Source organism: Marmota monax, unplaced genomic scaffold (assembly GCF_021218885.2).
Source record: "Marmota monax isolate L192 unplaced genomic scaffold, Marmota_monax_Labrador192_F-V1.1 WCK01_AAM20220418_F8-fsc00031, whole genome shotgun sequence".
Classification (NCBI taxonomy): domain Eukaryota; kingdom Metazoa; phylum Chordata; class Mammalia; order Rodentia; family Sciuridae; genus Marmota; species Marmota monax.
Window position 1 is genome coordinate 5,466,593 of NW_026695197.1, and position 18,476 is coordinate 5,485,068.

The following is an 18,476-nucleotide window of genomic DNA, read 5'->3' on the forward strand; positions in this document are numbered from 1 at the left end:
CTGTTGCTGCCCTGGCAAAGGCCCCTTGGACCTCAGAAAAATTCACTCTACCTCCTGTATTTTACACCCATGAATCAGTCCACGTAGTGCTGAGACATCCTACTGAAATTCTTTCATGCAAATATGCTGTGGTGTCGCCTGCTTTGGACTTTATGCTCCTATTCCTTTTCAACCTCTCATCTCAAACTTCTCTCATTTAAGTGATCCTTATTTGGGGAGTTTATACAATCTTTCTTCCTTCATGAAGTCTTCCTCAATTCTCTACTTTTGGTTTTCACAAAACATTTTTCCCCCTAAAAAACTGATACTCATATCTTTTTACTATTTTGTTGTCATTCATTTGATAGGTGGTATTACTCCCTCAGAGATGCTCTCTTTGCTGCCATACTCTCTGGTAGGGCACCATGTTTATACTCAAACAGAGGAATATTTGATGACTTGGACAATTCTTACCCAAAGACAATTTTCCCAACTAATATTAAATTATGCAAGTATTCTAGAGGTATCTCAGATGGGAATTGTCTCTCCTTGGGTCCTGAGTATGTCCCATCACCAATCATTCCCATAGACACTGTTAAATTATGCAAGTATTCTAGAGGTATCTTGGATGGATTAATTCTATATGTCAACTTGAATGGGCTAAGGAATGCCCAAATACATGCTAAAACTCTGTCTATATGTGTGTAAAGGTGTTTCTGTAATAGATTACCACCATTTGAACTAGCAGAATGGGTAAAGAACATCATCACCATCCAGGCAGGCATCATCTACTACACTAAGTACCCAATCTACCAGACTCAGAGATCAAACTGGCATCATTTCAATCAGGTGGTAGGGAGGTTAATTACACTGATTGCCTCCATCAGGGAAGGGGCAACGTTTGGTCCTTTATGAAAAAGACACTTTTGTTAGATACAGATTTGTCTTCTTTGCATACAATAATATTTCTGTCAATACTACCATCCATGGACTTTTATAGAATGCCTTATGTCTTCTCCACCTTTGGGGTATTCTATACAGCATTGCTTCTGATGGAGGAACTCACTTCAAAGAAAACAATAAATAAGGAAAAGAATGGCAATAGGTGGATGCTCATGAAATTCTTTGGCCCTGCTTTATTCCCCTTTAGTTCCCAACATCCTGAAGTACCTGGCATGATAGAACGGTATAACTGCCTTTGAAGATTTGGTCAAAGTGGTAGGTACATAGCAATACCTTGCAGAGCTGGGGAAAGGTTCTTTAGAAGGTTGTATATTCTCTGAATCAGCATTAAATATATGATACTGACTTTTTTGATAGCCAGTATCCATGGGTCTGAGAATCAACCAGTGGAAATGGAAGTAGCATTACTATTGCCACTAGTGACCTACTAGCAAAAATGTTGCTTCTTATTCCCATGATTTTATGCCCTGATAGACTACAGGTCTTAATTCCAGAGGGAAGAATAATCCTACCAGGAAACAATTTCATTGAACTTTTAGTTAAGATGGTTGTTTGGATACTTTGAACTTCTTTTGCCTCTGAGTGTGTTGGCTAGATGGTTGATCAAGATACCAAGAGGAAGCAGAATTATTCCTCCACAATGGAGATGAGAGAACTTGTCTGGAATGTAGGAGGTTCTCCTATGTCATAGCTTAGTTTTACAATGTCCTGTGATAAATGTCAATGAAAAACTACAAGAACCCAAACCAGAAAATATTACTAATGAACCTTCAAGAATTAAGGTGTGAGTCTCACCAGGTAAGGATCCTTGACCAACTGAAGAGGATTGCTGAAGGCAAAGGGAATACAGAATATCTAATAGAAGGTAATTATATACACCAGTTATGAGCATGGGATTATTTACATAAAAAGGACTATAATAGTCATGAGTATTCCCACTTTGTTACGAATATGTTTGTGTGTAAATCTACATGTACTAAGCAAATATCTGTTTCTTTTCTCTCCTATTGCCATATCATGTAACAAAAGATATATAGACTTTAGATCAATATTTATTATTAATTTTACAAGAAAGTATTTAAGTTACTGGATATCAGAAGAAGAAACATAATTCAAGAATGTTAACTCTTTTTCTTGGTAAGGAATTAGTTTGTTGTCTGTTGGACAAAATGTTTGTATCATGTTAGGCAGAATTATGGCCCTATTATTTTCTTCATTTGGAGATTAAGCAGAGTTTTTGAAAAAGGCATGTGGGTGCCAGCTGACAAGGGGTGAACTGGTGATGGTTAATTTCATGTAAAAACTTAGATAAAGAATGCCAGGATAGCTGAATAAAACATTATTCCTAGGTGTGTTTGTAAGGGTGTTTTTAAAAGAGATCAGGATTTGGTAAACTGAGATTAGTACTGGGTAAAGAATACCCAGTGTGGGTGGGCATCATCCCATCTGTTGAGGTCCTGGTAAAACAAAGTAGAGGGAGAGGGTGAGCCTCCTTTATTTTCTTAGGCTGGACTATCCATCTTCCCGTGTCTTTAGACATAGACATTCCTTATTTTTGAGTCTTCTGATTCAGAAAGGCACTTACACTATTAGTTCCTCTGATTCTCAGACCTTCGGATTTCAATTGGAACTATACTACTAATTTTCCTTGGCCTCTATTTTGCAGATGGCAGATCATGGGACTTCTTAGCTTCCATAGTTGTATGAGTCAATCTCATATAATATATCCCATTCTATATGTCTGTGTGTATCTTATTGGCTTTCTTACCCTGGATAACTATGAATAATAAAGAAGATTAAAACTAGGAAATATCTTAGTTAATGAAAGTATAGAAATACATATCTCAGATAATTTTGATAATATGTGGTATTTAAAATTTCACCTTAAACACCAAATGAGAACAATTTTAAATGTTTAATTTTCTTTATACAAAGTTTGCATATTGTGATTTGAGAATTTCGGAATCTTATAAACCCCCAAATATCTCCAGCCTGCTATGATACTATCTTCCTCAGTTACCAGGCTGGAAATCCATTCCATTTGAAACACAGTTATGGTGAAATATTCAGGGAAGAATCTCTGGAATTTCTGGTTGTAAGAGATTTACCTCTTATAATCCAGAATACATCAGACTCATATTCTAAGTGAAGTTCAATGTTCTTTACATAGTGGGGAGTTTGGTAAAGCCAGGTGGCGCTGCAAAGAAAATTCTGGTATGAGACAGTGGATGGGATAAAAATCAATTCAGCATATTCTCATGTCACTGCACTGTGTCCAACAAACATTTGATAGAGAGCAAGCCTCATGCATGTAAGTCACTGTAGTGTCAGGCTCTGCAACCACCATACTGTCACCTTTTACTCATTCTTCATCAATTTTTTTCCTCTAGGAGTTTAGAAAATAAAAAAAAAATTAAAGCTGTGGTGAACATGATAGATGGTATGGAGATAGGGATGTTTTAATTGGATAGATTCCACAGAAGTGTTACAAGCAGAGCTTTCAGGTTATCTTAGAATCTATTTTATAAGTGCATGCTATTTACAGAAATAGGTTTTAGAATTAATTAAAAAATGCCTCTGGAAATGTATATTGTAGATTCTGGATTCCTATATAATAAGTAACTAAAAGGAAATAAGGAAGGAAGAAGAGGCAAAAGAAAAAAGAAAAAGTAGTATTCACAAGCTTAAAGAAGTTAATATGCTTCCCCAAGTTTCCAGTCTCAGTAAGTAATTTGTAGGCTATTGAATATAAGTATTAAGCTTCCCCAATAAATATGCATGAGTGAGGACATTCTTGCAAAATTCAGCTAAGCCCCAAATTCTGAAATCAATAACAACTACTGTGCAGCTCCATTTATTGTGCACTTGTATGAAAAATACACATAATCTTTATTTGATCTCTACAATTGCCTGCAAGTTAACAATTATGATACACATTTTATTGGTGAAGTACCTAGGGTCAAAACATACAGCATTTCCCCAAGGTCACAGAGCTGTTAGGTGTGAATTTCTGAGTAGGGAATAACTGAGCCATAAACTAATAGATGGAGGTCTTAGTAAAATTTGCTGCTGCTCATTTTCAGACTCTATACCAAAATCTCTTAACTTACATCATGGTGCGGTTTAGATATGAGCCAAATTACTTAGTGCTTAAATCCAAATTCTAACAATCTTTGATTTAACCATATTTGTAACTCATTTCAGTCTCATATTTCTCCTATGGAAAAAATGGAATAATAATGCATCCTAATTCCATTGGATAGTTGTACCAATTACATAAATTAGTTCTTAGTGTAGTGCCTGACATATAGTAAAAACTTAACACTTATTAATCTTTTGTTTTTAATCCTTGGAATAAGTGAATGAGTTAATTCCTTCTTTTTTTTTTTAACTCTGTCATCTGAGTCATTCTCTTGATCCCTGCTAACTTCAAGATCTCCATTTCAAAACTACAAAAATGCACAGTAATCATGAGGTTTTCAGGTGCCTACTTTAGAATTCATCTAACATTTAATATTAATAGGAACAACAGAAACCATTAAACTGAAACAACTGGAATGTAAAACTCTATGACTCTGTTTTAACATTTTTTCTTTTTTTTTCCCTCAAATTTGGGTCAATACTGAGCATTTCAAGAAATCCTGGTAATACTAAATATTTTGAGAAATGCACTAATTACTTTGGAGTGTTTAAACTAGAGTTCTTTCTCCTAGAGCTCCTCTCCATTCTAAATTCACCTACAAACTAGAATATTTTTAGCCGTTTGTCCTTATTTCTAATATTGAACACAAACGTAAAATGGACAGGCATACACACCTAAAACAAAACAAAATAAAAAGCCTGAAAACAAATGTAATACATTAAATACAAAGACATAGAAAATAAAACTAATTATTTTTGAACTATTAATAAATAAAAGGCTAACAATTGGTCAGTTTTCTTTGTTTTGTATTTTGATAAAAAAATGAAACTTATAGCTGTGACCAGATTACTTATGAATGCATAGCATCGATGGCTGGAGGGCCAGTTGAGACTTTGTACTGACCCCAATGAATTCTTGCATGTTTAAAAAGGAAGTGAAAATTCATATTTTGCTGCATGCGCAGAATTAAATATCAACTTCACCTTGGACTTTTCAGGATATAAATTATAGAAGACCCTTGCTCTTTCATTCTTCTGAGATAACAAATGTGAAATAAACATTGGACTGCAGTATGCATAGTAACCACTTATAAGATAGCTCTGCTCTCCCGCTTCCTGAAGGAACATTAGGGAAAATAATCATATGTAATGGTAAGCCTAGCAACAGGATGATTCAAAAGGAAAATGATTTGGGTGTTAGGAGCCACTTAGGTGGGGCTCAGTTTTTTAATCTGTGTAAAATGAGTGGCTGTTGGTTTTAAAAATTATATTATTCTATAATGTGGTTGATTTTACAGTCCCTAAGGTCTTTTTTTTTTTACAAAATTATACACATTTAAACTTAGATTGCAAATATGACAGACACTACCAAAGTAATGAATCATACCATATTCTATCCTTCTTGTGTATGTTTTTATTTAAAAATATACTAAGCACAGAAGGAAAAATGTACCCATTAATGAGCAGAAATGAAGTCCATATAATTAAGTATATAATAAAATAACTCTGTGTTTATGTGCATAAGTCCAAATACACCTATAAGTAATATATGTATAATATATATTTATACATAAAGTATGAAGATTACTTTCAAATTGGTAATTAATAAATTGTAATTTTGAAATTTATTCTAGGGCTTTTGAAAGACCCATTCTTTCTCAATTATACATTTGTTTACATTGAAAAACTAAAACAATGAATAGATATTTGACAGACTTGCTTAGTTTTCCAATAGAAGCCTTTCATATATTATTTTTATTTTTGTAAAATAATTCACATATTAAAAAGAAAAACAAATATTTATATAAGAAACGTTGCTGCAAGTATTGTCATTTATCAAGAAACTGTCTGTGAATCATACTAGATGCTGCTACATCCTGGATCTTAAGTCCTCCAAAGGCCTATGTTTTTACATGTCTGGTTGTCCACCTATGGTGCTTTTGGAAAGTGGTGGCTTTAAGAGGTGGTGCCTAATAGAAGGATGTTAGGTCATTGGGGCATGCCCTTGAAGGAGATATTGGGACCCTGGCCCCTTCCTGTCTGTACCTTCCACTCCAGTTCACCGTGAGGTGAACATCCCCTCTGGTACACTCTCCTTCCATAATATACCGCTTTGCCACAGGCCCACAAACAATAGGGCCAACCATCCATGGACCTAGCAGTGAGCAGAAATAAACGGCTCCTCCATTTAAGATTATTATGTCAGGTATTTTGTTGCTGAGATGCAAAGCTGACTAACAAATATGCTCTATCTCTCTGAATGGCTTGCCCATCACAGGCACAATGTGACCCACAGAGATGTCTGGACTCACACAGCATCAGTCAGTATGGGTATAGGAAATGTACAGACTGCAGAGTCAAGAGGCTTGGGTTCAATGCCAGGCCTTATCACATAACTAATTGTATAAATCATGTCAGTTGAATCACAAGCCACCAGATTTTACTTCCTTTTGTTTAGATACATCTGATAATTATACCTGCTCTTCTTATGACATTAAGTTAGCATCTGTCTTTCTCGACAAAGGGTGAGTTCTTAATGACAAAGACTGTTTTTTTTTTTTCTTTGTCCTTCAACACTCATGACAGTGCCTAGTACAGATTGTGTATATTTACTGCAGTTGTTTCTCTCTAGAATTAAGATCAATATGGTTATTTCTACCTTACACAAGATCTGGTACAGAATAGCTGCATAACACCAAGAGAGCCAGATATTGAAAATCGTCAAATTGAAGCAATTATGTGCTGAAATACCCACAAAGACCAAGATAATATTATTACATAAGTCAATCCATTACTCATAGTATTTAAAATATCTCATTATACCTAAACCATTAAAAGAGATATTTTGAAAAATATATTACTTCTATCCATCATATCTAAAGAAAATCACATAATAATTATTTGTGGTAATTAGGATTAATATTCTAGAAAATTTAATTTGAATGGTAACATTCATTTTGGTAAAAATTTAATGGAAAAATTAATTGAAAAAATATAATATGGGCCACGTGGGCAAAAACAATACTATTAAATAAAGTGAAGACTAAGGTGTCTTGGGAACTGAGCCCAAATCCAAATATGCAGTAACCACTGTTGCACATTAGCCTTCAATGGTAATCACCTTCCCACAAATTATTATTTGAAACATTATTCTTTCATGAGATTGCTTAAGAATATTTCACCATATTAAATAAGAAGCCACTATTTCACAAGTACTAAAAAAACCCCAGAAAATTAAAAAAGAAGAAATATTCAACAATTCAGTGTTTTTAAGTCATGTATTTCTCTCTGTTCAAATTATGGATTTGTTTCCATTCTCATCTATTAATAATTTTAGAAGAGACAGTAGGCTCTAGATTTGCAATTTATTGTCTTCTCTTTTTCTCTACAGCTAGTCCCTTAACGCTTTCTCGTGGGTCTTATTTTCTAAACTCATCATCATTTCTGCTCTCACTTCTGAATTCTAATGTTATTAAGTTGCCCCTTAAAAATGTGGCTATCAGCAAAGAAAATAAATACCACCTAAACTCTTTCAACGGCATATATTTAGTTTTTAGATTGGTTAAAGTGATTCCCTGCAAGTCTAGTGAGTGAATTTGCATAATAATAAGCAATCAGTAAATGGCATAGTCCAACTCAGCTATTCTTTATAAGCATTTCTATTCATCGCTCTATTTTTTAAATGCCTCATAATCACTTTTGTTTGATATTATTCATAACAAAACTGAGAAATAGGTCAATATTAAACTCACAGGAATCTAAGCTTCTCAAAGATTCTATATAATTAAGCTTTTATATCCCTCCAAGGAAGAAAAAAGAAATGGTAGTAGTGTCACTTCAAAAGGTCAAACAGAAGTGATGGAGCATTCCTAAGGACCACAAGAGATAGTACTGATCGCAGAGAACTTTAGAATGCAGTTCATCTGATAGCAATGGGATAAAATAAGTGTTGATCCCAAACCAGGAGCCCTAGAGCCGTTTATATTCAGATTCAGATTACAAGAAGAAATACCAGAACAAATTCCATACTGTTTCCTTTCTAGTTAAAATGACTAGGCTTTTCCATCTCAGTCAAAATTCCCACTAATTCTTCAAATGTTTCTCCTGCCACCTGTTTTGAATGCAGCTCTTAGCATCCATTCTCCTAACTATGATCTAGGCTTAAATCTCTGTCACTTCACCTAAGACTTACTTAATTTAATCACTTACACATATATGAAATATGCCACAATTTGGCTTCTAAAACATTTCTTTATCTGGCTGCCTTCTTTGTTTTCTGCTTGCATAATTGTTCTTCCACAAATGCCTTTCTTGCCACCTTTTCCTAATGGGTGATTCTATCAAGCATATCCTGAGAAGCACACCTTCTGCTCTGAAATCTTACAAATGTCTCTCTCACCAACTCACATCATTCTTCACAGCTGACACAAATATCTCCAGTACCTACTATGATATCCAATGGATATTGCATAGGCACTGTAAGCTTTATCTATGGAAACTCCTTATCCAAATGTTTCTCATTCTAAATCTTGATAAATGCAATCACCATCCACTCAGACAACCAAGTGAAAAATCTTGGAGTCATTCTAGAATGTTCTCTGTCTTACTTCCCACATCCAATAAACCTTTATGAATTTCTTCAAAATATTTATTGATAAACTGTTGTGTTCCAGATGGTAAGCCAAATACTAAGCATACTGCATTAAGCAAGGTAAACATTATTTTTGTGCTCTTAGAATATAAACCCTAATTGGATATGGCCAGGTAGAGGTTATTCATATTATATTCTAATGTGAACAGCATCACTAGGAGTTTGGCTATGTATAATCTATGGACCTATAAATGATGGTGCTGCAAATAAACATCAGAAGTATAAAAGTAACAGTTCCATTTGTTTTTATATCTGCTTTCCATTCCCATTTCCATTTATTTGACTTTAAATATTATTATTTTTCTCTTGGGTTGCTAGAGTAGCTCTCTAACCAAATTTATTTCCCCTTCCCTGAGTTCCTTTCTTATTAATTCACTACCACAATTATTGCTGGAATAATTTTTCTCAGATTCCAAGATGACTACAAGATTATCATACTTAACTCTACCTATTGATCATAATCCAAAGTCTTAAAGTGGCCTAAATCCTTTAATGACGCAGCCTCTTTGTACTTAGTTATATTGCACATCCCCTTCTCCTGTGGCCATTCTAAGATTCTTGCAAATCTCCTAGCCAAGCAGGTGTTCTCATAGATGAATGCCTCAAAACACACTTAACCCTCTACCATTAATAATCTTTATCCGAGTAATTCCCACTTGCCCTTCTATATTCATCTCTGGTACCACTTTCTCCCCCCAGTCATCCTTAAGAAAAAGAACAACAATAACAAAGTATTGCCACAAGGCTATTTATTCATTATGTTTAATATAACAGAAGGAACAGCATTAGTGTTAATGTTTATTTTTATATTTCTGAGAAAGAATATAATTTGTGCCTTGTTTCATACTTTTTCCCTGTCTTACTAGAAATTTGTCAACTTTATTAAAGTTTTGAAAGAGAAAAAAAAATCTGTTCTACAAAACAAAAAAAGAATCAGTATGGTCCCTTGGGTTCCCCATCTTTGTTCTCTCATTTCACCCTGTCCACATGACATTGTATCACTTAAAGAATCAGACCATAATCAACCTGGCATGATGGCACTCACCCATATTCCCAGCAGCTTGGGAGGCTGAGGCAGGAGGATCTCAAGTTCAAAGCCGGTTTCAGTAAAGGTAGGTGCTAAGCAACTCAGTGAGACCCTGTCTCTAAACAAAATACAAAATAGGGCTGGGGATGTGGCTCAGTGGTTGAGTGCCCCTGAGTTTAATCCCTGGTATAAAAACATTTCTATATTAGACTGTAAGCATAAATTCAGCTCCCTTTTTTGCTATACCAGGAGCTGTTGAAGGGCAAGGACCCTTCTTCACTCATTTGCATATTTTTGCTTCCTACAGTAGTATCTTACAAGTATAACTCCTCAATAAATATTTGGCAAATGAATTAATTGGTGACAAATAGTTTATCTCATGTTGTAATGGAAGATTCTTCCTCACATGCCATGATATGAAGTCATACACAGATTGAAATGGCCAATGGCTCTCTAGACTGAGACCAAGATTCTTCCCTGTCTGCATTAAAGGATCTTCACAGTATCTAGCAAGAGATGGCTGAAAAATAATGGTAATCTCACATTCCCTTCAAGTCCAAGACTCATTTCCTCTAGGAAGCACATTTTGACTATTACATCAATAGAAATAATATATTTTTACTTGAACTCTATGTTTTAGCCTAGGAAAGAATGTTTGTCTATACTTGCAGTAAAAAGTTTTTCTATGCATATGTACCCTCTTCCCCAAAACTATGTATAGTTAAGTGTCTTATAAATAAAGACTGATATTTCTGTGAGCTGTCTCTGCTACCTATACTACTGCTTTGAGTATGCCAGGTTTATTTTTTTTAATTGTATAACTGTAAGGTCTAATGATGTTTTAATACAGATATCCAGAGTTAAATGAGTATAAGTTCCATTATTTTATACCTTCATCTTATTTTATTTCTCAGCATTGTTCACCAGATTGACCAACATCTCCTTGAAAGGTGAACTTGGTTGGCTTTTATATACTGTACCCTTCTGATTCTTCTTAGGCTCACTGGCTTCTTCTCTGTTGGCTGTTTGGTTAATAATTGGTAACTGATGCTACCTCAAGAGTATCTCCTTCTGTGCTAGTCCTTTGCTTATTTTACTCTCAGATAATAGCCCCAACAATCTGTGTTTCATAACTGTATTTTAATAGAGCTAAAAGGTAATTTCATTCTGGTTAATGTGTGCAGGAACATGCTTTAATGAGCATAGTTCCCCAGATAACACTGAACAAGGGGAGAAAGAAGAGAAGATCAAACCACTGGATAATTTTAGGGAAAAAAAAAAATGAACAAGCACATGGCATAAGAAGGATGTTTCATGATTCTTTAATCCTTGTAAAGATAGGGTAATGTGGTGGGCGGGAAAACGTTTAGGATGATTTTGTTCTGTAAAATGTATGCAGTGATTCAGATCATGTTAGCAAATATGAAATCATTTGTGCTTGTGTGATCCGGCTTCAAACCACTGAGGACATTTGTGCATTTACCACAGCAAAAGTTGTAGCAGCCTCCCGCAGGCAGAAGAGCTTAAGTGTCTGGTGATGTCTAGTGACTTGCTTAAAAGAAGATGAAACCACACACCCTCAGGAAAGGAGATGATTTAAATAGAACCAATTTAGGAAGCATAGTGCCTCAGCAAATTCAGAAATTAATCCAGATTAAGACGTTTCATTTTTAGGAATGCATGTCAGAAACAAGTCTACAACTCCATCTTAGAGGTAGAGGCAAGAGAAGGACATAAAAATGTACATTGCATAAAAATCCTCCTGTGTCCCCAAAGTACATCTTCAAAAGTTACACAAAAAAATTCACCAGCCTCAGCAATTTCAAAATTGTATACATTTAAGCTTAATTTTTAAAAATAAATTGGTGGGTGGTTGTCACGTAGTCTAATGCAAAGCATCTAGAAAATTCAGATAATATGTCTGAAACATGTTTCTGTCTTTTGTGTAATATAATTTATGATGAATCACTTCTTTAAGTGGGTATTTAATCCACAGATTTCATCCAGGAAACTGACACTAAATAGTTCTCTGGTGCCAGAAAGTAAATTACTGACTACAGTCCCCAGGTCTCGAAAGCAAACTGGAGAATTTAATTGAAATGTTATTGCTACACACACCTATCCAATCTAGAGAAACAAGATAGTGATCTTTTTATAGTTGAAAATTGTGTACTGAGACTGAAACTTTCACACCTGAGCTCTATAAATTCCCAGAGACAGATCCATAAGTAGATTATATAAATGAGATACATGAAATCAGGCAATTCTGTCAAAAATACCAAGAGTTTTGAGACATGATCCAATTTACTCATCGTTTTTACTGAAATCATATTTTATGGACACACAATATGCATGATTATAAGATTCTTGGTAACATATTTTGGGGATTTGCTTTAAATATTTTATTGGCCACAATCGTTATCTCCAGCACATATAGATGCTTCTTTGTGACCTTCATGACGAACTTAAAAATTCTCTGGAAATTGTAACATGACCTTACCTTGCTTCCATTTTCTCTCGCCTCTCGTTCCATCTTGAGGTCAGAAATTAGAAGATTCTTATATTTGCTTTTCCCATTACTGCTGTGATCATCTATTCTGTATTCTGAAGTCAGCTGTGCAGAGAGGGGACTGTCACTCAGATTCAGTGGCTGTTCATCCTGTTCCACCCCAGTCTTGCCATCACTGTTGGAGTCTCCCATCTCCCTGCTGTGTGTTCCCCCTGAAGCAATTGAACTGTGGCCCAGAGTCTCATTGCCATTAAAGCTCTCTGCAGCAGAATCATCTGTTGGAAAGAAAAATTTATATTTTTCTTTTAATTAATATGCTCTCCTTTTCGACTTCAACTTGCATTTGCTGAGTTCCTATTATGTGTGACATTGTGCCAACTAATTTTATATATAACATGTAATTTATCCTAAACAGTAACCTTGCAATGCAGCTATTGTTATTTTTAATCTAACAGGCACATCAAAGCACAAGACATGAAATAATATGAAGAAGATAAAATAAACAGTTGAATATCAAATGTCATCTCAAAGTAAAGTAAATTTAAGCAAAGAATAAAATAAATTCTCAATTACTTTGCAAATAGATTTTATTTCTCCAGTGAGAATACCCAGATTTACCAAGAAGTCTCTAATGAAAAGCATTACCTATCACTGGTTAATGGAGATGTACATTGGTACAACCTTTATGAGTTTTAATATGCATCTAAAACACTAGAAGTGCTCATAAACTTTGCTATGGTCATTACACTTCTGAGATTTTTAAACCTAAGAAGCCTAATCATTATGTATGTCTCTGAATAAGTTAAAAAAAATACACTTAACATCAGTGTTAATTTGAGTAGCAAAAATTTGGAGGTGACATAAAGCAACAAAAATAGAATATTGGATTAATAAATGTTGGAATGGTTCGAATATTATACAGTCACTCAATAGTCCAATTTTAGATAAAGAAAAATGTGAATCATAAAGTACTGGCTAGAAAACTTTAGATAGTGTAGCCAATATGATCCCAAATTTCTGAAAACAAAACACATAGACCAAGTTTACACAAAACAATATTCTGTTTTCTTAATTAATTCGTCTTTACCTATATGAGGAGAATTTGCTACTAATTATAAAGAATTATGATGGACAGAGGTGTTCAATTGTTTTCTTTAAAGGCTATTTAGGAAACTATATGAATGTAAGCAAACAAGAGGCATAATATTCATTACTTTTGATTTTCTTGTCTGATTCCTGAATATTATCAAGTATTCATTATATTTGTGGGTGGAACAAAATACTTTGTACCTTAAAATAAATTATATTCATGGAAATATTTAAATTCTAAAGGAGTACTATATCTCCTGTTCATCCATGTTTTCCACAAACATTTCTTAAGGGCCTATCCTGTGGCCAGTATGGGTTCAAAAATTTGGCCTCTAGAGACTCTGCCTCAATGAGTTCACAGATAATTTTTTAAAAATAGAGAATTAAACATGCAATTCAAATGCAGAGCAAAAAGGCTATAATCCAGTACAAGGAATAAGACGGCAGGCTTTCTGAAGAAGGTAATGTCAATCGAATTCCACAGGATGAGTAAGCCATGAGCCGCTGAAGTCTGGGGAGAGCATTCCCTATAGAAGTGTCAGCTTTGCAAAGTCTCAGATGGAAGGACACACAGGGCAGGTGAGAAGAAGGATGAAAGCAAGAGCACCAAGGAGAAAATGAGGGGAAATAAATCTAACAGGATGAGAGCACCCCAGGAAGTGTTTTGTATATCAAAGGGCTTGGAGTTGACTCTGAGAACAAACAGAAGCAATTTTAATTTTATTGTAAGAAGTGAAGTGGAAAAAAATGATATTTTAGATGTCATATAAGCTGGCATCTTTGAAAGCTCAAACTAAAGTAGTGCCAATATAGAAGAAGGGACAACCATAGAGAGTTATAAACAGGTAAGAATGGACACAGGAGAGGCCAGGGCCCAGGATGAAGTTCAGGGCTTTAATAAGGAATTAAAATACAGGGCATTATGTTTAAATTTAATTTTCAGAACAGTATTTTAAGATGGATTTTAAAACTATTTTCTAAAAAAGAGTTCAAACATATTCCGATATCACATTCTGCTCAATTATTCTTTTTATATACCAATTCAAAAAAGTTTATGGCCAGATGCGATGGCCCACTCCTTTCACTCCAGCAACTCTGGAGGAAAATTAGAGGCAAATCTCAGTCATGTAAGGAGGCTCTAAGCAATTCAGCAAGACTCAGTCTCAAAATAAAAAACAAAAAGGACTAGGGACATAGCTCAACGGTAAAATACCCCTAGGCTCAATTCCCATCCTCCTGCCCAATAAAAGAATTCATACATATAGAATATATGCAAGATAATATAGGAAACTACCCATAAGTAATGACACAGCAGTTTTTATACTATTAATTTGGGAAATAAAAAAAATAAGCTTTTAACAATAAAATGTCCAGAGCTTTGACGTACAGAATTAGGGGGAGGATTTGTATAAGTAATTTAGAAAGTTGCTCATGTCTCTTTATTTGAATTGAAGTCCTTATGCTAATGTATAACAGGTTAATTCTGATTTTTAAAGTTTTTTCTTTTTAAGAAAGTCCAAAAAAAATCATAATGGGCATATTCAAATATAGTTCAATTACTTATATTTAATTTATGAAGGAAAAATATGATTTAGCATTTGTGTACTAGAACCCTTTTTAAAAAGGTACTAAACACTTAACATAAAAAGCCTTAGCAATAATGAATAAATAACCCTAAATAATTAAAAATTAAATACACATTAACATAAAAATTCAATTTCTTTTATAGTTAAAAATTAAACATGCCTTATCCATTTCTTTAATCTAAAATCACCACATATATCTCATAAAACTATATCATTTACTCATTTTTAGGTAAGATAAACATCATTTATCATGAGAGACTTTAATAAATGTCATTTAATTATAGTTTCAGCATAAAATATAAACAATAAAGGAGAAATATTTTTAGATGGAGTAGTTCATTCCAGATGTTACCAAGGTAACCAAATTCAAGAGCTTTACATATTTCTTTTCTGAATAAATGAGTATGTTTTGTAAAGAACAAATGACTGATTTATATTCATTTGTATCAAATACACGTTCACCAATTTTGTAATTTAAGCAGTTAAAAAAATAATGTCTCATGGTACTGTTCCATAAATCAAAATTTAAAACAAAGTTTTTGATGTCTTTAATTTTAAAAATTCAGTCAAGAACAGAGAGTGAATAGTAAGCTGAGGATAAATAAGCAATTTAATATTGTTGAGCTTCATGTAACCACATTGAAGATTTTTGTTCTCTCTTCTTTAAAGGTACTTATTTAGAAATTAAAATCACAGACTTCAGACTCCTGTTTATGGGAACCAATTCACATCAGTTCACTGCCTGAAAGGGGCAATCTGCTTCCTTACCCAACATGGTCTGCTCCATCCTGAGTGGCTGCTGGCGTGTGGGAACCACTCGCTACATAGTGTCGTGTGTAGGCTGTGGGGATGGCCTTCAGGTTCACAGGCCCTGGTGAAGATTCTTCTCTCAAGGATTCAGCCTGGGTACCATAGCATTTGAACCAAAGACTCTGTATTTGAGTCCCAAGGGAAAACAGCACCTGGAGCTTTGGAAAATAAGAGAGCCCAGGGTACCTAGCAACAGAGGAGAATGTGGAATGTGATGACAGGGCGGTGTGGAATCTAGTGACATCAGGAGGGCAGTTGGATGTTCTGTGGTTACTTTTAATGGGACAGATCTAGGGTGGTGGAAACCTTGCCACTTGATTAAAGCTCTTGTCTAGAAGGTCCAGTAACACTGAGTGGCAGACTCTTCGTTTTATTCTTTCTCCATTCCTACTGCCCACTTCCTCAATCAGGAGACACCTTAGAAATATGGTTTAAGTTGTTTTGAACGTCCTAACCAGTGTTTTATATGACAATAGTTTTAAATGCACCAGATTCAGTGGATTGTTCCTTTTATATAAAGAATTAACTGTAACAGTCTCCTATAACATGTGTGAGTGTGTGTGTGTGTGTGAATCTCTCAAAGCCCCTGACCTACTTTCTTATACAGTCATTTGCAGTAGTTCTTCATTATGGCCTTTAGGCCAAGAGCCTTGGACAAAAGGAACAGGAAAAAAAGATATATATCATCCTCATTTTAAGATTAGTACTTGGAAGTTCAGTCCTAAAATCCAGGTCAGATATCACAGGGTCCAAAAATCTTTTTACCATTTTTCCTCAAATGCACTATAGTCTTTTACCGCTAAGTCCTTTGATGCACCCTTAGAAAATTTCCTTTTCGTATCTTAACCTAAAACTAACTCTAAACTCAAAATATAGATTGGAAAAGAGGTACTGCTCCAAAAGAGTAGTACCTTAATATAAAAACATAGAAAGTTAAAAAATTTTTCCAACATCTATTTGCAAAATAAGGATTTTAGGTGTAACTCCATTTTATGCTTCCTGGCTTCTGTTCTATGCCTTCTCCTAGTTATAGGATCTGTTATTTTAAAAAATGAAGCTTAGCATGGTGGTGTGTTCCTGTAATCCCAGCAGCTCCCAAAACTGAGGTAGAAGGATTACAAGTTCAAAGCCAGCCTTGGCAATTTAGTGAGGTCCTAAGCAACTTAGTGAAAACCTGTCTCAAAAAATAAAAAGAGCTCAGTGGTTAAGTACTCCTGGGTTCAACCCTCACCAATCCCCCCAAATGGGGGGTCTCTTCTAATATATTGTGAGATCACACCTTACATCTTACACTATAACTTCCTCTATGCTACAATACAAACTAGGTGATCTGATTTGATTTGATTCTCTCTAGCACTTTCTCTTCTGGATCCTAGGCACATTCTCACTTCCTGAATCATTTCTAGCTTAAGGCCTTTTGGTCCATGTGTATTTGCTACCTAGAAGTTCATTCCTCATTTTTCTAATTTTTTTTCTTCAAAACCTTGTGATGACATGTCCATTCTTTTTCTATTTTACTTATCCTCTAAAATATAACTTTTTTATTTAATTATACAGTCTTGTTCTCAGTATTATCTTCAGTTATCTTTGGCAAAAGCCTCAATTCTGACTACAAAAGTTCTATGCTTGCAAGGTCTCAACGTTACAAAGCCCTGCGAAAAGATAATTAAAACTGCAATCTCCCATTTTCATTTGCAAGATCATATGCTACTTAGTGATGTAATCTTAAATATGTACAAAGAGCAACACCACATTGCAAAGTCAAAACATTCACGCCAAAGACATATGCACTGATATAAATAAATACACATACCACTAAAAGGGTGGAGGACACTGAGTTTAAAATAATAAAACAGCTTTTATTCAAAGCAAGAAAATAAAAATTGTTTTTGACAAAATTAATACTATAGAAGGGTGGTTCTAAAACTTCTGCTTCATAGCTCTTAAATCCTTCTTAGAATGAGATTTAATTTAAGGAGGAAATACAGAGAAGGCAGTGGGATAAATTAGCTGTTTCAAAGCATATAACTAAATGTCAGCATGGTAATCAAATGATACAACTATCTGGGCTATCAATGAGGAGGTAAGGTGTATTATTTATATTGTTTTCTTTAAAATGTTATGAAATACCTATTTTGGGTAAGGCACTGTCCTTGGCATCATAAGTCCAAAGACTCTCTATGAAACTTGATCTTACCTGAGGCTATCAGAAGAATTACAGCGTCAGGTAGAAAGTAGTGTCTGGTCCATGTGAGTCTCACATAAAGAATAATGAATACATAAAGCTCTTCTGAGAAAGTCATCTACACATCAAGGGGGACAAAGAGCAATAGGAAAGGCCTCTAATAAGAGGTGGGATGTGAAAAAGATGAGATACATGTGCATGTATCACGGTGATGGTAGAGGCTAATCCAGTTTACAAGAGAGCAAAAAATAAATAGATAGATAGATAGATAGATAGATAGATAGCTCCAGAGGCAGGAAAGAGCTGGAAGAGTAGAGAAGTAAGTTTGTTTCACAGACTGCCACAGGAATTGCACATTGTAGACAGTTGTGGATGTGACACTGTGCATTATTTTTTTCCTGCATGTATTATAAAAACATTAATCATTGTCCCAGGGGAGATACTTGGAAAAACTCACTAACAATACAAATCTGGTCTGAGGAGAGTCTGTTTACCTCCATTCCTATCTCTAAGCCACTATCAATTGGCCCATAACA

General features: G+C 34.7%; 1 protein-coding gene across 8 annotated transcripts in view; it reads right to left on the reverse strand.

Annotated features, from left to right (window-relative positions):
* The window catches only part of Nol4 (nucleolar protein 4), a 323,877-nt gene that overhangs the window by 123,770 nt on the left and 181,631 nt on the right, over positions 1-18,476 (reverse strand). For 6 of the 8 annotated variants that reach the window (XM_058573932.1, XM_046428397.2, XM_058573930.1 and 3 more), the window contains one exon: positions 12,262-12,545. In XM_058573932.1, coding sequence (XP_058429915.1) covers positions 12,262-12,462 — 201 coding nt within the window. In that variant the 5' untranslated portion in view covers positions 12,463-12,545. Of the gene's footprint in view, positions 1-12,261; positions 12,546-15,713; positions 15,854-18,476 lie in introns of those variants that run through there. The other 2 variants (XM_058573931.1, XM_058573933.1) reach the window with 2 other exon arrangements.